Source organism: Aulonocara stuartgranti (assembly GCF_965226115.1).
Source record: "Aulonocara stuartgranti genome assembly, chromosome: 5".
NCBI lineage: Eukaryota > Metazoa > Chordata > Actinopteri > Cichliformes > Cichlidae > Aulonocara > Aulonocara stuartgranti.
In genome coordinates this window covers 14,209,569-14,234,522 of record NC_138943.1, presented here as the reverse complement: position 1 = coordinate 14,234,522, position 24,954 = coordinate 14,209,569, and the positions used below count along the sequence as shown (strand labels likewise).

General features: G+C 38.2%; 1 protein-coding gene across 4 annotated transcripts in view; it reads left to right on the top strand.

Annotated features, from left to right (window-relative positions):
- Positions 1-24,954, top strand: part of mtss1 (MTSS I-BAR domain containing 1) — a 79,757-nt gene that overhangs the window by 40,284 nt on the left and 14,519 nt on the right. For all 4 annotated transcript variants that reach the window (XM_082533919.1, XM_082533918.1, XM_082533917.1 and 1 more), the window contains 3 exons: positions 10,637-10,721; positions 12,837-12,928; positions 13,013-13,087. In XM_082533919.1, coding sequence (XP_082390045.1) covers positions 10,637-10,721; positions 12,837-12,928; positions 13,013-13,087 — 252 coding nt within the window. The remainder of the gene's footprint in view (positions 1-10,636; positions 10,722-12,836; positions 12,929-13,012; positions 13,088-24,954) is intronic.

The following is a 24,954-nucleotide window of genomic DNA, read 5'->3' as shown; positions in this document are numbered from 1 at the left end:
ACATATTTTCAAAAGAGCTCCGACGTTTTCGGAGACGTCTGTTACCCACTAGCTCGATAGCGAGCCCGGGGCAAGGCTCACTAGAGCCCGTGAGAACACCGGACTCCCGGCAAATCGTCTTCAAACCCACCGCCGTCTTTCGCTACTCAGGTTAAACATGATATATGAGTCACTTAGATAACTTAAAAATGTTATTGTTTGGCTTTTTTAGTATTTTATTTGTTCCTGAGTAAATCTGTTTGGCTGAGATTAAAGTTGAAAAGAGATTAAAGGTGCTCGAGAATATACTCCGGTGTCCTGTTATATTTTAGATAGCAAGGAGTTTATTAAACACCACCGAAACAATCTGCAAATTTCATTTAAATTTAATAAACTATCATCTTGTCTTTATTTTTAGTTAGCACATACCTTAAACACTTAAAGCTGTAAGCTAATGATAGTTATATAAGAGCAGATGCATGCTAGTGCAATAAGCTGTACGTTTTACGTCCAATGGATGATGATCTGACTAGTCGACTATCAAAATAATCGTTTGTGGCAGTACTAGTGGGGGATAGGATGGGTTATCCAATTAAATCACATGTGATTTAATTCTGTTATATTTCAGTAAACAATGATAAAGGCTCTCCTCTTTCTCATGGCTTTAACTGAGAACTAACTAATTCCTGCATTGATTTAAAGTCTTTGAGTGTCTTCCTCTTCTAATTTCTATGAGTAAATGAATGCCAGTATTTATTAATGTTAATTTTAAAGTGTGACAATAAGAACAGCACTAGAGTTCAATAAATCTCATCACAATCAGCTGATTTTCAAAGCAGGTTCCCCTCCTCTCTTGATTCCACATGACTGGTTTCCTCAGTAACCAAGGAACTGTTGACGTCTTTAGCATCATGGGGCTTTCAAAGCACACACACAGTTACACACACAGAGATCACAAGACGACCTACTGAGTCCTGACTAATTCCACCAGAGGTTTCCTAAGGTCAGCTTTCTCTGCATGTTTGCTTGCTCAAGTATTGCAGAGGTAAACATGCAGTTTTCTCTATATTGACTGGTCAGCTGGTCAGTTAATCAATAACAAGTGGATCAATAGAAGGGGAAAGGTTAAATGAGCCACAGTGCATGCAGAAATTGAAAGGCCTTTGAGTCTAAACTGATCAACTATGTAAACTCATGATACATAGGGTTTTTTTTCTTCTCCTGATGGCCACAATCACAGTAGGTTTGGAGGAAAAGAAAACACTGGCGGCTAGTCTTGGTGGAACAACTCAGGAGCATAAAAAAAAATGACAGGAATTAATTCACACATACACACTTACAGGCTTTTCTGAAAGGGCCACATTATGAGCAGTGAGGAGGAGAGTGAAGCTGGAAAATCTGGGTTTAGGAGAAGGACAAACAGCCCTTGCACTGTTTCTCTGGCGTCGTCATTGGAAAATGGAGGGAAATTATCAGTGACTGGAGTTTTGTTTTTCCTTTTTTTTCCACTTAAGACTGATTGTAGTCATGTAATTCTTATTTACTTACATATATCTTGTTTTGGTGAATTATATTTCAATATTTTTAGAACTCTGTGTCTATGTCTGTGGTAAAAAATCCTAAATAATAATCCTAAATTAGACAAAAATAAGATCAAAACAGTTTGATGCCAATGCTTTGAGTATTAATTTGTCTGATGTGGTTTCCTGTCAAAATTTTGGAGTGTGTCCTTTAAGTATGGCTGGGCAGTTGATCAAATATTCTTTTCAGTTATTATTTATGGCTTCTGATAGTTTAAAGAAAGTCAGTCCCAGAGACTGGTCAGTGATCCCTTGGTGATCACAGGTTACTAAGGAAAAATTGGTATTCCCCAGCCAGTTGGCGAGTAATTGCTAAAAGTGACATAAGTTGCAAATAGGTATAAAGTACTGTACCCCTCCTCCTCCTCGTGATTGTTTAGATCTCTAATAGATTGCCACAGTCGGCCACAATGCCAGTTTGTTTCCAGTTTGTGTTTTTCATGGTTTCATTATCACTCAGCAAGCAGTTGGTGAGTGTTTGCAGACGTCAGTGTGTTCCATGTAGGCTACAGGGAACCTTAGCAATCTGCTAGTGACAAAGGAGTTTTTAAAATTTTATTTATTTATTTTTATTGCAGAACCCTGTTTGTGACTGATTTCACCTAGAAACAGCAAGGAGTGTCTAGCAACTACTTGCTAACTAGTCAGGCAGTAAACATTTTTTCCTCAGCAACCTATAGTTTTCAGGGGTTGCTGATGGGCTCTAAGCTTGTGTGATTGAAGCCTAAAATAAACAACCTCTATATACGATTCCTGCTTCGTCTATGGGCATGTGAAGTTTTAACTACTGGTGTTTCGCCAAAAGGATGTGGAAATCGGTGTTGGAGGTCATTAAGGATCTTCTGTAAAGTGGAAGTTACAGAACCACATTTAGGGTGGTGTTTTCAAACAATAGTGGCAGTATTAACGTTATTATGTCAGCTGATGTAATACACATTCCAGCTAATGGCTTCACACAAATCTGCTGGCACACAGATGGCAGCAATATGCTGTCTGTGTGTTGGCTTTCTGTGCCAGAAAATTCAGCAAAGAACATCACAAGTTGAGCAGGATTTAATTTAAGAAAGAAATGCTCCTGGCAAAAATATTAGAAATGGACCGCAAATGGCATATATCAGGCCTCACAAAGACACAGCGTTGTATGATACCCATGGTCAAGCATGATTTACTGGTAACCAAATACGTCTGACCTTTTGGTGTATTTAAAAAAGACTTCAAATTCATAAATGCAATTTCTAAACTGCTTCAGAGCTTTAAATCTGCATTATGTCAAATTCAGAACACAACAAAATGTGAGAATCAAAAACAAACTCACTCCCACACTGATCTTGTCAGGTTACATTTTTCTCTGAAGTCATCTCCACGCCACACGGAGCTGTTAGACATGTCTGAACACAATCACAAGAACCGCCCACACTGTTCAATACCTGGTTGCACACTTTTGTTTCACTAGCCCTGTGGGTATTCTTGTTGATATATTGCATTTGACCTTTACACTAAAATGATCCATGAGAGCTGATTGCCTAATCCCAACCTTTTCACAGCCTTTTCACACCATGTGTGATTCATGTCTTATTAAATAAATGTTCACACCATGTGTTAGGGTTAAAGGTCTTTGATTGTTGTCTTATATGGAGGCAAAATAATGGGAGGGTGTCATAACTTAATGTCTTAATGTTGGTTTAAAATGGAGCACTGTAACAAAAAATAATTTCCCCCAGGGATCAATAAAGTATTCTGATTCTGATAACTGTAATTTCTAGGAAATGATGGAAGCACTGGGTTATTTGGAAAACAAAATGAAAGCTATCTACATTGTTGCTTTAAACTTTGGAGACCTGAAACTGCCAAATGGAAATGTAAAAAGAAAACAAAATAAATAAATAAAAATGGTAAATATGGGAACGTCTGAACGATGCTGTGAGGAACGTTACCTTAAAGTGATCCATATCTAAATGACAGAATGTTACACTTTAACATCTGGCTCAAGCTGTCCTTTTTTTTTTTTTTTACCTCTGCTACAGTTGTACATTTAGGGCTGTCAACAATAACAAAAATATATAAATCAAATTTTATAAATTAATATTTCAAAAGAAATGAATATTCACTTGACAAATATTTAACTGTTAATAGTACCAATAAGTGCACTGTATATGCATCATGGTAGTACAGTAGTTAGCACGGTCACCTCACACCAACGCGTCTCCTGGTTTGAACCCCAGGTGAGGCATTTCTTTGGAGTTGGCATGTTTTCCCTGTAGCTATGTGGGCTCCCCACAAGTACTATGGCTTCTTCCCATTGCCCAAAGACATGCATGCTAGGCTGGTGGTTAATTGATCAAAGCTCTGTATACAAGTATGTATAGTTGAAGAGAGAATGATTAAACTCTTCTTTGGAAATACTTTGGATGTTGAACACAGGATGGCAAAAATGTAGAACTTGAACTGCACTGACTGAACAGATTGAAAAAATCTTTATCAATTAGCTCATGATAGAAGCGTCATTGACCGCAGCTGTTTTGATGGAAAGGTAATTATTTTTCTTTATGTGAATGTACTTAACTATGACCTATTTCATTCTGTGCAGGTACCGGTATGTATGACATGTTTAAAACATGTTCAAGACATTCAAACCTGTGTGAAGTTTTTGAATGATCTGGTTTATACAGCAAGGGTTATTTGAGCTTAACTTGAACCATGACACGAAACTAAATTTATCTAAAAAAGCCCAGAAAATCTTAGAACTGAGGGACCAGCCCAGACGGTGTTCATTTTCTGTCTACTGTAAGCTCATTAGCCATCGTTATGTCTTAGAATTTTAAATAGAGATTTAAAATGTATTTAAAGATTTAAAAAATATATATTTTTAGGCCTGTTGGAACATCTGCTGTAGCTGTATTAAGATAATGATGATATGACTGTAACATTTAAGATTTAATTGATACCTGAGCTGAGAACTTGAAGTGCAATAGGCAAATAAACACACCTCGCCCCACCCATGAAATGAACCTAAACTTCATACCTGAGAGTACATGTTTATGAATGTTACACATGCTGTCCACCATGTTGCTGCACATGTTGGGCTCATAATTATTTTGTTTAGTTACAGCAGAGAGGAGGTTGAAAGGAAGTAAAGGGGATAACAGAAGTCTGGAGGAGGGGGAGGGGCACTGAGGATGGATAAGAGAGAAAGAAAGAGGATCTATAGAGGCAGATGAAATGATGGACGATTGAGTGAGTGTTAATGTGATAGTCAGTTCAGTTTTACTCTTAAATTGCTCTTTGAGTGGATGAGCAGACACACCTGATCTGCCAGTGTAATTGTCCTTTTGTTTTAAACGTGTCAGTTATGAGTCAGCTTTGCAGCCTATGTGAGCCTTCCTGCTTCCTCCCTGTGCAGGTCTCTGATTTAGATATTCAAACGACACAAAATGAGTCAGTGTGAGCTCACACAGCTCGGTCTCTTTGCTGAAAATCTGCTGTATCACTTTCATCACACTAGAGCTGAGTAAAGTGGATGTCACTAATTGTTCGATTCAGTGTCAGAGTAGGAGAGCTGAAATCACAGAACATACCCACACAGTCACAAATCATCAAAAGACCTTTGCTAGAGGCCTGAAAAACATTGAAAGCACGTCCACATTTGTTTTAAAAGAGAAAGGACAATCTTGCTCCTCAACACCATTGCAAACTCCTCTCTTTTATAGGTAGAATTAATGGTTCCATAGTAGTGTCTGTTTTGTTTTTGGATATGCAGCCGATACAGACCTGCTTGAGGCCTGCTTTATATTTAAAAAATTGCAGTCGGGTAGTATTAGTCAGTGTAAGTAGAATGGGTGTGCCAAAAATGCCAGTTAAATGTCTTATCAAATGAAAACAAAGGACCTTGAGACAACAGCTACGTACTTTCACTTGCATCATAATTAACCTAATTTTAGCCTTGATGACTTTGTGCCATTTATATCTTTTAGACTTCTTATCAACTGTTTAGCACTTCTAATCAGCTGCTGCAAATAGCTTGGAAAGGCACTTTTCAGTTCTTCAAATGAATTTATATCCAGTTTTCACTGAGTACTCCAGGTTCCAGACATACATGTTAGGTCCGGTTTATTGATGAATCCTGTTGGTCAGAATGTAAATTGTTGTATGCCTGACTCTGGGTCATATAGTATATTGCCGACTCATCCAGGGTATACCCAGCCTCTTGTTCTTTGAGAAATAAGATAGACCCAGGGATCTTAAGTTAATCGAATAAACAGTTAAGAAAGTAGGTGGATGGAAAAGGATGATTGACCGACCAGATCAATCTAAAAAAAACCAAAGCAACTTCCACATACCTCTGGTGCTTAGGATTGTAACCAGTTTAGGAATGTAACTGCCTTTGTTTTTTTGTTTTTTTTTTAATTTGAATGAACTAACAGGATTGCTTTGTCAAAAGTTGTCATTTTTGTTGTACAAAAACGCAAACAAAACACAACAAAAGGAAAACGGGCTGTGGAAGTAACGGTTCTGTTTGTTTGTCTCAGACGCTAAAACATTAACAGTTTAACAGGAAGTGTTGTGTCCACAGACACACTGAGTCACACAAAGAAACCTTTATGATGAGCAGAGGACGACAGAGGACTCACTGTTGAAATGAAGAGGCATTTCTGTCCCCACTCTAGTTCTTCTGCCTCAACATTTATGTGACCTCCAAAATGTGGAACAAATCTGAATAAAGGTCCCATACACCCACCAGCCACTTTATGCCCAACTGCTCTTTATAGCAAATACCTAATCGGCTAGTCACGTGGCAGAATCTCACTGCTTTAAAGAATGTAGACATGGTCAAGACTACTGCTGGAGATAAAGTGTAGCATTGGGAAAGGTAGTTGAAACGGCATGAGTGTCTTTTTCAGAAACTGCTCATCCACAAGGAATTGAATGCGTACTCACCGTTAGGCTTCACATATCTGACATGTATATCTATCTATAGATATCTACCTATCTCTCCATAATACAGTTACAGAAAGTCTTAAGAAACAATACAGACTGTAAAAAAACTGGGCATGTATGATAGATATCAATAGGCTCAACACAGTGCAACCTGGATGAACCTTAGATATTCCTTTTAATAATACAAGCATATGCATATAAGCATCTCTGTATACATTTTTGCTGTATCATTTAGATGACAGCGTCACAATTTGGTGTAAACAGTAAAGAATGGTACCTGTCATGATTGCATTAACATCTCATGCTGCTGTGGTTTTTAGCCTCATGGTGGCAGCTGAGCAAGATTTAGTCATCATAGCCTTTCACAGTGTTGTTGCTGACCATGTCTGTCCCTATATGACCACAGTGAACTCATCTCTTAATGGCGGCTTTGAACAGGATACCACAACACTCATATCATCTCAAGCTGGTTTCTTAAACATGAGTTCACCAGGGGCTTTTAAAAGCCCCTGGTGAACTCATGTAATTTCTGTACTAAGAAACACTTGGTATAGAAACTGGTCCTGTTACACTGACTTGATGTGTTACGTTCACGCGTTTTCTATGGTGTTATTAAAATGTTCTGAAGTGGTCCTAAGGTTACGTAAGCTTCTTCATTGTCTAGTCATTCTGTCATCCCTGGTGAAATACACAAATAGTTGCCAGAGTTGGACAAGAGATGCCATCAAACTGCACTAATGGCAGTGCTATCCATCTTTCATACTGCGTCCTGGGTGGCCTAAAAGCAAAATGTGTAACCACAGAGAGATGGACACACACTGAGAACTTTATTTCCTACTTACTTTACAAAGGAAAGGAAAGGAAGCTATATCAGCAGGAGAGCTTTGTTTGTTGTTTGTTTTTTAACCTTGAATGAATAGGCCTACTGTAATTAGTGACCATTAGGCTACTGAATTAATTTCAGCTGATCAGCTAAAATGTTATTAAATCATAAAACTTGCCTGAATTGTGTGGGTTTTTCTCCTCACTTTTTTTTCTTTTTTGGGCCTGTAGTTCTAACTCTTTTAGTCTGGTTTTTGTGTGTAAATTGGCTCACCGTGGCGTCCCCACAGACCTCACCATTTTACTGACGAAAACAATCCCGGTGAAATAAAATAAAATAAAAAAGTCTCTCCAAACTAGGGATGTCTTAACACCAGAAATTTTGTAGTCAGTATCAATTCCACCAGAATTACATGATCCTCAATCATGACACTCAAACTTGATACCAAAACAAAGTGATCATCCCACATACAAAACTCCTTTATTAAAAGCTTGTTTTAAAACATAGACGCAGTGGCAGATCTTTAATTACATTTTGTTGGAGAGGCTTTAATGGAAATGTTAGGATAGTTTGCTGATATTATAGTTGCATTACATTATCATAAGCATCTAATACTAGGCATTGCAAACATTTAGCCTATGGAGCAGAGTTGATTTCACAGCGGCAGTGCCAGCTGTCTCAAACAAAATGATAACATGTTTTTCAGGAAAACATATATATTGGATGTCGGTCTTTTAGGTGCTTTGCTAAATTGTAAGTATTTCCTCCCTTGATCCAAAATACACGATAAAATCATTTGCATATTTCCTTTTGCAAATCAGTTTCACCCCTTTGGTCATTCCCCCTAAAATGCAAATTACTTCCCTAGCCAGCTCAACCTTCCTTATCAATTTTATCAGTGTGTCGCAGCAGAGCTGTCGTGGCAGCTGCACCAATCACCATTTTCTACGTGTACTTTTTACTGTTCTTGTGGGGTATCTTTTTATTTTTCGTCAAGTAAAGTTGGACTACAACACTTGTAGCTGTACGCTGCCTGTTTCATTTCTAGAAGAACTGTCACCTCAGTACATTTGGTACTATGGTAACAAAGAAAAACAAGTACCACTGCCTTTTCAGTATTTTGGCATCTATTGGTATTTATTCTAGTATTTATCCCTTCTGCAAACATAGTGTTACATCAAGCCTAAATATACAATCAAACTAACAGATGCAAACACTTCTCTCTATTTCTGGTTTGGAGATTGTAATGGATGTGTTCATATATGATGTCTTGATTCATAACATGAAAAAATCACAGCTCTGGGCTTTCACCCACTCAGATCATTGTTCTTTAAAGTGGGAGCAAAATGGGGAATACCTTTTATAAATGATATAAAGATGGAGAAAGAGACTGAGAGAGCTAACCTCCTGATGTGCACACAAGCTCATTATCAAATGTGTATTAGTCAGTGTGTTTAAATGTGTCCTGGCTGTGTTTGCATTTGTCATGCTTTTGTGGGCATTTCAGCATGAAGCTAACATTGTAACATCATATAAACCCAAACTGGTTATTAAAGGAGGTGGTGTCTTTCTTACATAATTTTTTAACAAAATGAGACACACACCTATTATTTCAACACACATTACACCACTCGTCATAAGATTTTAATCCGATTGATTTCCAAATAGCCTCTAATGAAGCAACAACCTCACACAAACTGCTACAATGTTCAAGAGCTTCAGTTCAGCTCCTGTTTTTGTGTTTTACAGATCATGCAGGCTACGGGCAACAACTCATTTACTCATCTCAGAATTTTTTTCTACTACAGTTTTACTCTATTCACCATTTTTATTTTATTTAGCTTTTGTATGTTTCAAGCTCTTTACTAGACTTTTTAAACTTCATTTAGCTTTTTTATGACATGTTCGATTTTGTTGATAATTTTCATTGATTAGTTTTTGTCTGTTGTCATGACTGCAACTTAATGAGCAAATTCAGCTCTACTGGCGAAACATAAATACACTTAATACCGCTTGTCAAAGTCCTTCTATGTCTTCACTACGTATGTTAATATAAATCTGGACAATTAGACATAAATTGCTGCTGCAAGGGTTGCCAGACACTCAAAATCATGATGTGGAAATTCTGTTTAGTTCCATGTAGAGATATCATTTAGATCAGCCGAGCTCAGAAACCTTTAGATTTTTGGAGCCCTTACGTTGTTTTGAAGTATAGAAAGTTTAAGGTGGTGTGTTATACAAACACCTGACAGATATCCTGTCATCTGCTCATAATGATCTAGGTTATGATCTAGATTTCCTTCACTGGTTTTTCAGCAGCAGCAGCAAAAAGCTTTAAAAAAATAAATAAATAAGAGTCGCCACATTGATGATAGTCATCTGGGTAAAATCGCAGTGATAAGAGCTCCTTTTAAACTGACAGAGGTGTTGACTCTGTCTTATGTCTGGCCTTTCAGCAGCTCCTTTGATGTCTTTCACAAATATACAGTCAGCAAATACCAACAAAATCCAACCAAATCTCTCTAATAATGTGGATTACATGTCAATTTATTTAATTCATGCTAAGAGCATGCATAGCAACAGGTGTGCGTATTGATGAACACACAGATTTTTTGCATTACTGGCAAATCCTGGTTTTCCTTAATGATCAGCCTCTGAACAAAAATGTTTGAAGACCACAGAGCTGGACTAGCTAGTTAGCTAAGATGGGTTTTTCCTGACTCGGACAGGAAACTTAAGCGTGGGGGTGGACTCCATCCGTAACAATGATCAGTCCCAGGCAGTAAAGCCACTGACTGTGCTTCTCACACAAAGTACTATTTCTCAGATTAAAAAAATAAATTAATAAATGCTTGGGTGAAGATATCTTTACTGTTTTTATTAAAAACTGTAAAAACATGTTGTTCTGTGTTATTTTAATTCATTTTCCGTCAGGTCTGGTTGAAGCTTTTTGTTTTTATGTGGATTAAAAAAAAGGAAAAGAATTCCTTGGTGCAGGAATCATGTCCTGAAAGGAAGATTGCTCTTCTCCTCTTGTGTTTTTTGATCAGCAGTGTTGGACCCTTAAAAAAACAACACTAACACTTGTTAGGAATTATAGATCAATAGAGCCGTGACTGATAACTCCTGTGGTTCTCTGTATCCATTTGTACAGTTAATCTCATAGAAAACAACTATATAAGCTATATACCGTAATGCCAAATACCGGAATGTAATTTATTTACATTTTATTATTAAATTTTGTGAGCACTTTAAAATTAACTCTATTCTGATTTTTTTTTTTTCTTTTTAAAAATAAGTTATTTTCTGATTGTTCCAGGTGCCACCAAGGAGATAGGCTCAGCGCTAACCAGGATGTGTATGAGACACCGGAGCATCGAGTCCAAACTTAAGCTGTTTACCACGTAAGACACTAATTCTCACCCTCCACTCACACACAGCTTTGAATATAATCTTTATGTAGGAAGGAGGTAAGGCAGGTGAAGGTTTGAATGATGGTGCGGTGACACCATTTATCAGGCAGTGTGGGAATTGGGTAATTATTTCCAACAGACATATGTTAACACCGTGTGTGTGTGTGTGTGTGTGTGTGAGAAAGCTGGACTTGTATGCTATCCTGATTTCACCCATTATCACTGTCACTGCAACATTACAGCTGTCCTGTCATTACTGTCTGCTGTCATTAGCAGAGGTGTCAGTCAGTGACGCATATATTGTGTCTCATGCGGATCACGGCACATGCACTCAGAAGCCACATTATTAGGTGTACCTGTGCTGCCTGTCTGGAGTCCCCTACAAGTTTTGTTCTTCCATCTTCTTTCATCTATATAAATGAGAATGTTAAAGAAAACATCTTATTTAAAGGTAGCAGATATCTGCTATAACAGCTGCATTATTAAATTGTAAAGTTGTCTCTTTCCAGCCTGCTGAGGTAATGCTCAGGTTAAATTATTCTGTCCCTTACTGAGTAATAAAGTTGTGCTTTTACAGCCTTATTTAATATTTAACTCAGCAGCTTCATAGTAAAGACACAGCAGCAGCACATAATTTAGCATCAAGTGCACGCAGGCACAGATTCCCAGTTCAGTTATTTGAACCACTCATTTGAAGAAAAAGAAGTCTAGATTAAAGTTACTATTCAGATTGTTTGTTGTAAACTGCTTTTGTACGGTGTGGCCAGTTTGTTTAAATTATGAAAAACAGTACAATGGAAGCACCTAACACATATACCAAAACACATTTGGGCTCTCATTCACTAAATATGGGGCCGTATTGTAAAAACCTTGGTGTCATTTTTGATCACTTCAGTCACAAAAAGCTTGTCAGCTCAGATGTTCAGTCATGTTTTAGGCAGCTCCGGAGACTCAGTAAGGTCAGCTCAGTTTTATACAAAAAGGAAATCTAGAGATGGTCATGGATGCTTTTATTTCCTCTTTTATTTTGAAAGCTGTTATACATGTAAGTCTACATAAAGTACAGCTTATTCCTATCATTCTTATTACCATGTAATTTTAGAATTGATTTTAAGGTTTTAATTGATGACTTGTTGCCAGTCTTACTCAATAAAATGTGTGAACCATGAGTAAATAAAGAGTAAATCAATAAAGATCGATACAATTTCATCACAAAGACGTTTGGTGCAGTTTCTCTCCTCCAGATATCCACAGTAACATGAGCGTATAAAAGCATTGAATTCTCACACTGAGTTTGTGAATGCGATAACTCAAGAACAAGATGATATGGGCGCTTCAAATTGATACCATGGGTGCATCTACTAAACATTTTGGATCTCAGTGACTTCTGACCTCTGGTTAGAGGTTACGTTTTCTGAAAACCTTATGAATGCGCTAACTCAAGAACAAGATGATGTAGGATTTTAAAATTGATACCATAGATGTATCTACTAGGAGGCTGAGTAGTAGAACCTACAATTGCTGGTATTTTTAAAATTGATAGAGCACTGGTCAACATGTAATTAAAGTTTTGTTTACTATTCCTTTAGTTACTGTAAACGGATGGACAAAAGTCAATTTATAAGTATCTTGATTCATTCTCAATCATCCAGGAAAGTAAATCTCCAAAAGTTGATTCTGTTCATCTGGACGTAGCGTTTTGTGGAAGAAACGTTTCGTCACTCATCCAAGTGACTTCTTCAGTCTCAGCTGACTGCAGGTTTCCCCAAATCTTATAAACAGTACATTTGCATAATGACTGAAAACAGCCCACTGAAGGAACAATGGGCTGGGAGGTCAGTTCCTTAATCATAATTATGCAAATTCTCATGACCATTGATCAACAACCACTGACCAAAACCCACTGATCAATGACCATGAGTACCATTCACAGGTAGTTGGGGAATGGCTGCAATCACAGCATTGTAAGATGGCGAAAGATGTACCCTTAGGCCCTTATTGGAACTTCACTAAAGTGCTCTTTTGATTTACAGTGTTAATTATTTTAAAAAAAATGTTTCGGCACAGTGTTTTATAAAGTGAGTCTATATCTCTTTTTGCCCTCAGGTCCCTCTCAGAAGGTCTCATCACACCTCTTGAGTTGAAAATGGAGGAGTGGAAAAAAGTGGCCAGTCAGCTGGATAAAGACCACGCCAAAGGTATGTCAACAGGCTAGCACGCACTCACAGACACTTAGGCAAAGACAAAAGCTTCCTCACTTTCTGCTTTTTCCTGTGGTTCAGAGTACAAGAAGGCCAGAGCAGACATCAAGAAGAAATCTTCAGACACCATCAAACTGCAGAAGAAGGTGAAGAAAGGTAAGAATCACCACCTTCATTTCACCTCCAGCAGGTTTTCAGCTGCACTCAGACAACAGAAAACAAGAAAAGGACAAAACAGTTTTTTCCCCATGTGTATATACAAGTTGTAAAACATGGAGATATTACAGCTTCCCCGGGCGCCTGCTTAGTGGGCTGCCCACTGCTTCACTGAGTGAATGGGTCAAATGCAGAGAAAAACAAGTAATTTCCCCATGGGGATCAATAAAGTATCCATTATTATTATTATTATTATTATTATTATTATTATTATTATTCATAGAAGGCTCCACCTTCTATATATGTAAGCCATCTTCCACAGTGAGCTAATCTCTGTAGTAACAACATGAATGTTTTCGATCCTGCCTTCATTGTGTTAACATGAGTGTTTTCAGCTCTCTGACGGATTATTTCATGGCCATCCTTCTGTCATCTGTGCCCCAAGAAAAACCCAATCTTAAAACATATTTATGTATTAAAAGAACAACTATGCACCACTTTGGTTTTAAGTATATAAAAAAATTAGCTCTTTCAAAGTTTTGACATTTTAGCTCAAATACTGTCTCACCCCGCAAATATCAATAGTAAACAGTCACCCTTGCTTATTTCTTTGTACTAATTTGGAGCATCTGGAGAAATAGTGGTCTCAAAAACTCATCTATCAAATGTGATACACCTAACTTTATTGGGTTTAGAAATAATCTGTAGTACTAAAACTGCACTGTTAGTTTTGCACTAGAAATTCTCATTGACCTGACCTGTATGGCGATGGAACTTGTTGTTCCTTAAATTGTGTTCGGACTTTGGGGTAAATAATGACTTGTTGACATGGGGCTTGTTGTTGCTACCTTGCGACTGTTTGATCTTATCTCAGGGTGTATCTCCTTCGGGCTTGTTAATCTTGTTTGGTCTTGTTGGTCTTGACTTTAGAATTACGTGGATTTGTTTCCACTTACTTTGTGCTTCTTGGACTGCTTGTGTTTGATTTGGGGCTTGCTGCAATTACCTTACGACAGTAAGGTAATTGCCACTTTTAGCACAGTCAATATGAGATTAAATGTCTTCCCTACCCAAAATGGAGGGGTATAGTCAGCTATTGTGCTTATAGTAATTTTGTAATTGATCATTATTTTAAATCTGCCAATATTTTTTCACTGAATAAATACTGTGAGAGCAGCCTCTGTACAGTGAGGCCTGAGGTCAGACTCCAGGCTTGTCAGTTGGACTTGTGCCAGAAACCAGGCATACTGGCAGGCAGATACCTGTGCCACTCCCTCCCCTGTTATCAAAGTAACACACCCTGCAGTTGCAATGGTTGCAGCTAGCCTTGACATCCCATTACCAAACAAACTGAAAGCTTGCTAGGAAGGACTGCAGAAGGCCTTGTATGCTAGAAAGAAAGAAATTTAAAAAACAAAACAAAACAGAAATGCCACAAATGCACAGGCTTGCATTCATAAACATACATGCATACACGAAGATTGAAATGCAACCTCAAGGCCTCTATACAAATATCTTCTCTGTCCTGTGGCTCTACAAAATCCAATGGGCAAATGCAAAGATAGAAAAATAGTTTGAGCACACATCACAAGTGCAGACCCGCCCAGGGTAAACAGTGATGCCTGTGAATTTAACATCCCTGAACACGTTTCTGCTACTCCTATTCCTTTTTGGTCCTTAATTCTGTTTTCTGTCTTTTTTCTGCAACATTCCCTTTATTCTGACTTCTGAGCTCAAAATGACTGACCACATTAGTTTCAGGCAGTCTAAAAGATCAGTAGAAAGTCAGAGCATTTGAAGAAAAGTTTGGGTTAATTACAGCTTGGGTCTATGGTTTCAGCTGTGCTTTCTACTTGTAATGATAACGCTGTGCTGAATATGTAAAGTTACAGATCTCACGTATCCGCCCTGAGCTGGTGCTGTTATGCGGGAAATTTTTATCTAAAGCTAAAAAGCTTTAATCAAGTTGATGCTAAAAATGTAGCTTCTCTGAATGTAGGTCAGTTTGAAAGTGACAAGCATATAGACAAGGCTGGCAGTGTTTCTAATCATCCCATGTTTTACTGTAACACTGAAAGTATTATAAAGTTATCTTTGAAATAAGCTTGTCCAATGCAGTAATTGTTTATAGAAATGATGGACAAGGCTGCAAAAATTGAAATTGAGGTTTGAATGAACTGTACGCTCTCTATGAGAATTGCAAAGCTGTGAGAGACCATAAGTAAACAAGTAAGCAAAAGCAACTCAAAGACAGAGACTGAACCACAGCTTCACATGTTGTCACCACGTAATCACAGAGCACACACACACGCACATGAGAGCATTTTTTTTTCCCTCCCCTGCACAATGCACCAAAACAGTCACCAATCAGGGCTTCACATTATAATTATCCTGCTGTACAGTGCTCTCTGTGTGTGTAGACACCATATAATAAGTAGGGACAGACTGAGAGACTAACTGCTGAGCCATTTGTTGGTACAAGGAGTCTTAAACAGAAATAAAGCCCACTGCGTTTTGTCATTTTATGGATTAGCTGTATTGAAGATGTTGTTTTTGTTCAATCTTGTTCCCAGTGAAGCTTTGCAGTATTGGATTTTTTCTGCACGATCATAGTCCAGACATTGATATTGTTGTATCATAGTTACACCTACATGAAACTATGTTGAACTCCTGTATTTTTAGCAGTTTTCCTCGCTGTGCAATCATCTTTTGCCTCCTCCTCCTCCTCACAGGCTCATTTTTGTAGTCTGTTTTTGCTGATGTATGTTTGAATTAAAGGAAGACCTCATAACGGTAAACATCTGTTCCTTCACTAATCATCTCATCCCATATGATTCTCTGTGTGTGAATGTGTACAGTCTATCATTATGTGGTGCTTAACCACTTTCGGATAGGGAATCTACAACTGGTGTGCGTGCGTGCGTGTGGGAGAGAGGCAGATGATGGGAAGAGTATTGGGGAAACATAAATAAGACATAAAGGTGATTTTAAGTGTTTTAGAAAATTGATGTCATGTCTTTTATTGTCAACACTAGTTCATAGCTCGAGTTTTACTTGTTTTCACATTTTAAAAGTTGCACTACATGTCATCTACTACCTAAAAACATGTTCGTTTGAGTAGAGGTTAAGTTGTAGAAGTTGCAATGATTCACTGCATTACAAGTGTTTTCATCAGTAAACAGCACTTTCAAATTGCTGTTTTTCACGGGCGTTTGTTGGCAGCGCAGAAGATGTCGAGGAAATGTCAGATATTGCCATGAAATTTGAATTTCTGGTAATTTTCCAAGCACAAGAAGGTCACTGCCTCAGCCCCTTAGGCCTAGAGGAGGTTTTTACATGTAAATAGCCATTCTGTGAGCTATACAGATGCAAATCAGGATAGTAGAAGTTACTTCAGTTTCTAAAAGGTAGTCTCATCTTTTATTTCTGTACCATTTATTTTCCATAATGCATTGTAATCAGTGATTGTTAACTAGACTTTAATAGTTAATTTTAGGAAATTATTATGTTATTTTATTATTGGTTCAACGTTCTGCCCTCTAACGTTTGCCTCTGCCACCTCACCAGCCTTATATTTATACATTTTATACTTGCTTTGTGTTTATGCTTTCTTTAACACGAGAAATATAAACTTAATTTATAACAAAATGTAGATACAGAAGAGGGTAGGAAATGAAGGGAGATTAAACAAATCTTGCGTGGTTGATAAACTTAAACATCCTTGTGTTGCTCTGGTAATAGAGGAGGAGGAAGAGCATGAGAGTGATGGGTTAAAGTCATCATCTCTATGACTCAGCTGTGTTTACTGTATTTAAAAAAAGATGGATAATGGAAAAATGCATTAAGAGGAGAAGTAGAGAGATTTGGAAAGAGAAGACAGTTGAGACAGAAAATGTGACGTGTAAACTCTGGAAATGGAATAAAAGATAAAAGGTGGAAAAAGGGCAGCACGGTGGCACGGTGGTTAGCACCGTTGCCGCACAGCAAGAAGGTCCTGAGTTCAATTCCACCATCAGGCCGGGGTCTTTCTGTGTGGAGTTTGCATGTTCTCCCCGTGTTTGCGTGGGTTCCCTCCGGGTACTCCGGCTTCCTCCCACCGTCCAAAGACATGCAGCTTGTGGGGATAGGTTAATTGGATAATCCAAATTGCCACTAGGTGTGAATGTGTGAATGAATGTGAGTGCGAATGGTTGTCTGTCCCTGTGTGTTGGCTCTGTGACAGACTGGCGACCTGTCCAGAGCGTACCCCGCCTCTCGCCCTATGACAGCTGGGATAGGCTCCAGCGCCCCCCGCGACCCTGAAAAGGATAAGCGGAAGCGAATGGATGGATGGATGGAGGTGGAAAGAATAACTGATGCCATCAGACGCTGGGGATGACGACGTTCATAGTGAGGAGCAGGAGGAGGAAGCGGTATTGTTGCTTTGCTCTAAAAGGCAAGAAAGAGTTAAAAAAAAATCCAGAGTGTAAGAGAATCGAGCGAAGCTTCATGGCTGAAGATGTCGAAGAAGTGAAGAGAAGTATTTGATGGTGGAAAATAGTGAGGACAAAGGAAGAATATAATAAAGATGAGAGGTTGATAGAGCTGGAAAGCAGAGTAAGGTAAAAGGACAGCAAGAACAATGAGGTAAAAAGGAGGCGAGTTGATTTAAGAGATTAAGAGCAGGGAGGTTAAAGGACGTTAAATGTCCTCATTTGAATATCCAGACAGTTTTTGCATACAGCTTGTGCTGGTTTCAACCTGCCTTGGAGAGTGCTGCAGAAACCTTTGACATCACCTAAAACTGCCTAACCACCTGTCTCACACCAAAGACATCATCAGCATGTGACGCAGATGGTCTAGACTGTTTAATGAGTAAGCTTTTAAAAGCAGCTGGACATCAGCATCAAAATTAGTCATTGTGCTTCAAAATTATTTTGCAGGCATCATTTGGCATTACAAGCTGTTGAAATTGAACAGTCTTCATAAAACTAAATACTTGCCCTCTATATTTTTTTTATTTTACCTTTGTGTGCAGAGAAAGTCATTTTGGTTATTCCCCGGGCCCTTTTTTTTTTTTTTTTTTTAAAAGCATGGATGTTTTTACACTAGTTTTAGTTCTAGTTAGCTATAATAACCTTGCACTAAATAATGAGAGATGGTATCAATATATGGATATAATTAAAGAGGTCTTAATTGATCTGCTAAGCCTCCAGTACCCAAGAACCAGGTTGGATTTGCTTTCTCTGAGTGAACAGATCATATTTTGGCTCAAGTCTAATTCCTTGGGTGTGTAGTTGGGTATGTTTTTAGGAGTTCATTTCAGATTGTGTTACATTTTTGGTCCATGGAAGATGTAGTGGTGGCTGGGAGGTTTTTGAATTCATACTTGAGCTGAGTTACTGTTGGCACTATGAGGAATTTTTCAGATGAACTCCACTAACAAATGATAATAGCAAAGTTTGATTAGGAGAAATCTTAAACATTAAGTTAAATGACAGTCATGTCCTTTTTTATTTTCAATTTTCAGTTTTGTTAGATTTTTAGATTCTAAAGTCTAACAAAACTGCAAGTGACACAGAGCAAAGAAATGTTCGTTTTTTAAGTTTGATGTGGAATCTGGTTAACCATATTTTAGACACAATAATTGCATTTAATACAAAGAATAATTCGTTTTATAGCTGCCCACAGCTGCTTTTTCCTTTTGGGATTCTGTATTTTTTACAATTAGTAAAGTTGTATACAGTAATACGAATATCTTCCACATCTGCATTTACCTTTTCACACTTTTGTATTTGTATTTATATTTTTGATCTTTATAGCAGCAGTTTAGAGCAACAGTTACATCAATGCACTTAACATATGGGAAGATAAATACCCTACAATATTAGTGAGAAAACCCCAATGGTCACACGATCTTACTTAGTAAGTAGACATAAGTAGACACTTCAGAACCAGGCACAGTAAAGGGGGAGTGTTGTGCAACGGCTGGTTTTGGGGGTAAGAGGAAAGATAAAGAAATGGGATCATGGAGCGATGAGGCCAAAATACAAATTAAAGGAAAGAGGAGACAAAAGTTAATGACATGCATTAACAGCATATAAACACACGGGCGGTGAAAAGAGTAGTAGTCTGAGCCTATAGCAGCATAACTAAGGGATGGTTCAAGGTCTCCTGATCCAACTTTATCTGTAAATTAAAAGGAAAGTTTGAAGCCTATTTTCAGAAGTAGATCGGGTGTCTGTCTCCTGAAGCCAGACTTGGACCTGGTTCCACAGGAGAGGTGTCTGATAGCTGAAGCTCTGCAACTAGTTCTACTTTGCAAACTATAAGAGCCACAAGGCTGCACTTAGAGAGTTAAGTGCTCCAGAGATAATATAATACTATAAGATATGATGGGGCCTGATCATTCATTATTTAACCTTGCATTTACTGCAACCGCTGCACCACCACTGTGCATTATATATGTATTCGGGGCCTGATTTAGTCTATTCTTTTGTGTCATTAAGTCTTGTTGTTGTACAAAAATAAAAATGCACTATTCAGCCATGCTGTTGCAGTTTACAAAGACAATATTCACTGCAGCTTGTGTGGAAGCAGCTCCACACACTGATAAGTGACCTCTTTCCTCATACTGTTTGACTGACAGATGATTACAGGGAAGTGCAGTCCAGAGGAAAAAGATTCCTCTCATTAACTTCTCAGGTTACATGTGTGTGACTTGAGTAGAATTAATTTAGATTTAGCTCTGTTAGATTTTGGCTTGCCTGAGGCATTTTCGTTTGTGTGTTATACATTGTTAAGCCATAAAAATCTAGAGATTGAGAAAATTAATGTCAAAATGGCCACAGGAACAAATTCTCAAATGCATTGAGGTAAGCTGGAGCTACATTTGGAAGCATCCATGAGGTGTTTTTACATTATGTCTCCCAGCTGGTGAGAATTAGCTTTGCGTGAACTGTGTTTCACCTTTAACGGCATGAATTTGCAGGATGGAGCTTCTGAGTTCAGGTCTTTGTGTTTTTGTGGGTGTTGAGCTAGAGCCTTGTAGAAACAGCAGCCTGTGTGTGTTTCCACAGAGCCTAGAAGTCAGACTAACAGCACACGCGGACACTGAGCTTCTGTTAGCAACGTGAAATTATCCTCAGTCTTCTCCATGCTCTCACACACACCTGAGGGAACAGGCTGTGTTTAGGTTGAGCTTAACGTCTGCACAGAGTCTTCAGTGTGTGTGTGGGTTTGTGTTTGGCTGTGGAAATTGCTTCTCACTGTTTTTCACAGGACTTGCTGTCCCCGTCTCTGTTTTTCCTACTTCTCGCTGTTGAAGTTTGAAAGAGGTCTTGTTTGCACCATGTTTGCTGGAAAAATATTTCAAGCTTTGTTAAAGAACAGTTGAACAGAAATCTGGTGAACAGATAAGCCCGGGGATCAGTTTGTGGGATTTTGCAGGTGGCTGTGAGCTGTAATATGAGATGTTAGATGGCTGTAATTCTTCATTTGAAACAATCATCTGCTTGCAAGTGATGGAGTTCAGTAAGAAAATATTGCAAATAAAATGTAGTCAGTATGAAAATACTCACTATATCATATAGCCCAGTGGCATCTATCCTAACTGATAGTGTTTGTTAACTTACCTGCATTTAGGTTCTCAAACTAAAATTCATCTAAGGCTGACAGATAAAAGTGTCAGAGACTATATAGATATTCTTTGAGCAATATCAAGTTAAAATAAAATGAAGAAACTGTGTATGAAACATGAAAGCTGCTGCTTTGCAAAACATGATACTTTGAATTCTTTGAAAACTTCTTTCACCGCCTCTGGGCTTCATTTTTACATCCAGTGGTTGTTTCCACAGTTGGGTGGTCTGCAGGTCAGAACTCTGTTTGTCCTCTCTACCTGTGGGTCTGAACCGCCAGACTCAGACCAGACAACACTGTACCAAACAGTTACACCTACAGACTCTGTTATTCCTCAGTGGCACTTAATTATTCCTGAAGGGAAATCTATGAGAGACTTTCTGTACCACTAAACCTGGTAGTTAACCTCCCTCTGCTCTCAAAGAGTGTGTTGTGCTGAAGCATGTGGAAAGTAGAGCTTAATACAAGTTTCAAGTCTGTGGAGGCAGACTTCCCGCTTCAATTTTCAGTGTAGGGGGTTGCCTCTTAATTTGAGGGTATTTAAAGGCTTGAGATCATTGCGTTGTGGGGATGAGCCACAGATACTGATTGTGTTGTCACTTGTACTGAGCTTTTAATGCAGCCATACTGTGACTTCACATATCTCTAGTAGAAATCTAGACTATAGTGGAAAAGGTTTTTAAACTGACCCTTTGCCTTTAACAAAGAAATAAATAAATAATCCACCCAGGAGCTTTGGACTGACAAGACTTACTTCTAAAATTCATTTGGTTACATCTCTGCTCTGTCACATTCTCCCCCATATCCTTTGAAATGTTTTTGTAACATTCTCCTCCTCCAGTAACATTGAATGATTCACAGTTCAGAAATAATCCTTATTGCTTTGGTGACATCAAACATCTGTTGAATTTTGTGGAGGAGCAGTTTGCACTGACATTGACTTTCTTTGTGCTCACAGTGGCGACACATGGAGCATGTGTTATAAATGCCATAAAACATTTAAGTCATGTCTTTTACACACCATTTCAGATTGCCTGAAGTGATTTTAGCTTAACTTCAGTTTCAGAATCTTTCTAGTGCAACAAATCGGTCAGATTCTTAAGGGAATCCTGAAAATTATCCTGAAGAATTTGGTCTCAAAAATGTGCTTTGCTTTTTGTTTCTCCACTTGGATGTTTGAACTTCGCAGCAGAATGACGTATGTGCCGGTTCTGACACCAGAAGGCTGTTTTTACGTTTGTCTGCTGAAAAGGGGAAAGTTTCTTTGCACTCACCTTAAATGAGTTTAGCACATGTAGGTACAAGCAGGTCCAGTGTGCAGCTTACAGAAGTGTGATGTGGAAACTTGTGGGCTCCAGTGGAGAGACGCTGAGAATCTTGCGTGGAAATATCTGTTAGTTATGCAGCTTTGACCTTATACTACAGCCTGTCAGTGTGGCATGAAGACTGTTAGTTTGGAGTGGAAAAGAAAGAAATGAGGGAACGGATTTGATCACAGTTCACTGAAGAGACAGAGCCTTCTGTGAGCTGGTGAGAAAAAAAAAAAAGTTCTTTGACTCAAAAGTGTGTTTCAGGAGTGTTTTGGTTTTTGGGGTTTTTTTAATGGCAAAAATTACATTTTGATGATTGTCAGTGACGAGTCCATATTCATAAAAACAGCCATGACCGTATGTGCTGGTGCAGGATGCAGTTGGCACATTGTAAGCTAGCTGAAAGCTGATGCAGCATTTAAATGGATTGTTTTTTGTATGTAATCTTTATATTGGAACCTTGGAGTGCACCAGACTGAATAAATTTGGAGAAAAGTTGATGCTTTTTGAATCAAGGATCCAGGACGTTAGGATTTCAGTCTACCAAATACTTGGCATTTAACACAATTCAGCACTTTGTGTGTCATATTTGAATTCAGTTGTTCAAATCAAATCAAATCAAATCACTTTTTATTGTCACATCACATGTGCAGGCACACTGGCACAGCACATGCGAGTGAAATTCTTGTGTGCGAGCCCCACAAGCAACAGAGATGTGCAAACACAACAACACAAACGAGCAAAATACAAGAATGGCCAACCTGAAACTAATAAATATATGTACAATATATAATAGTGTATGCATTTCTGGATGTGTATACTAAATATTTTCCTACGTGTGTGTGTGTGTGTATACACATTTTTACAAATTAAATAGTAAAAAAATAAAATAAAATAATAATAATAATAATAATAATAATAATAATAATAATAAAATATATAAAATATACAGAGTTGAATATGTGCAAAACAAGTGGCATTTATATACAGTGTGGAGTGCATAATGTTGAAGTTCCAGTAGTGCTTGGGGGAGCTCGCGACGAGGCTGCCATACTCGGCGCCATCTTGATCACAATATGATCACAATGTTCATATATAAGCCTTTGCTCACTTTATCTCAGTTAATGTGCCCTCTTCAGGTCTAATGGCTGGCGGTGTAAAAGAATAGACTCTGTATCAAAGATTAAGACAAGATGATGCCACCCATTAGTTACCGAAGTTTTGTTGTGAAACTTTAAACTTTTTTTTTTTTTTTTTTACAGTTGCCATCTTGGTGTTTTCTAATTGAGAAACTAGGGGATACTACACACTCATAAGAGGCCAGCTGCTTTATCTTACTTTGTGAGTCAAATGAGGACCATAATGTAAAAAATATATATAATTTGGTTTTAATAACACTCGAAACCAGCATTTGAGATCAGAGTTTCACCTGGAAAGTGTTTCCTAAGTTTATAGAGCAATAGGGTAATTTTGTCATGGACTAACAAGGAGTTATTCCCTAATGGCCATTAGAAAGGTTTCAGGGTTTAGGCATCAGCTAAGCATAATACCCAGTCTGCTTTACAGGGAGGAATAAGAGCTAAAATGGTGATGACAGAACTGTAAAATATCATCTTCAAGGCAGATCACTCCTGAACTGTCCCATGGCTAGCTTTGTAAAGGCTATTATTGTCTAACAAAGACTCGAGGTTGTTGCAGTGGTGAGCTGGGTTTCAGGGCTTCTCATGACTCATGTGACAAGCCTGGTATGGTTCACATGCTGGCATAGAGTCCAGTAAACAATGTAGTAAATCAAATCAAAGGAGTCAGAGAAAGGGAAACCAATGTCCGTTTCTCTTCCTCAAACTCAAATTCCATCCCACTCTAAAGCACCTCAATTACTCAGAGCCTTTTACTGACACGTTATTGAAGGAATTCTAAGCATGCAAGATGCCTGTTAACGACAAAACGCTCAGTCTTCTTAATCTGAGCTGGGAAATCCTACATTGCCATACTAATTTTCACATTTTAGGCACTTATCCTTCTGTGTGCGCTGAACATAAGGCCGGGCAGGGTGTGTGACAAACAGCTGACTGCGTGTGTGCGTGTGTTTGCATGTGTCTCTTCACTGCTTTTATGTGGTGCTGTTCTACCCTCTGGTGGTAGCATATGGGTAACACATTGTGAGCCTGTGTGGTTTCCTTCACACACAGTATTGCTCATTATAAGGAAGAGATGTTAATGTTGTTTATAAGAACTGTGATACTTGCTTTGGTTAACTGCCTCCACACCATGAATACACCAAAAGCAAATATTTTTAGATTTAACATTAGCTGGTTGTTATATTGCAGTAGAAAGTTGATCAAAAAGTTAAGGATGGATTTGTGAAAGTTTTTACCACAGATGGCGTGGTGGGAATTTTTTCACTGTTGTGTAATCAAGCATCAGGACATTTGCATAATATCCTCATTTTTCGAAAAACAAATTAACGCCGAATCAAATTAAAATTAAACAGTGGGAAACATTGTGGTGATAATGTAATTAAGTGCAGACTCACAGCTTTCATTTGATGGGTTTTACACAAAATAAATGTATATACTGTTACAAAATTACAGATGGTTTTTAAACATAGCATTTTTCACAGGTTTAAAAGTGTTTGGAAAACTAAAACGATGCCTATCATTCATTTGCACGAATTTCTATGTAAAGTTTCTGTGTGGTTTCCTCCACACACAGCTGTTTCATTCCTTGGGATTCTTTTTGAGATCTTTACTGCAGCTGCCTTCTGTTTCTGCTTGTTTGTGGTAATTTTATCCTCAGTTTTTCCTTCCTGCAGTGAAAAACATTTTTAGATGAGCTGAAGTGGAGAAGTCAATTTCTTTGCCTTAAGGGTTTCTTGAGTTGCGTTTGCTGTACGTTTAGGGCCATCATCCGTCTGTACGATGGCTCTATCATGAGCCT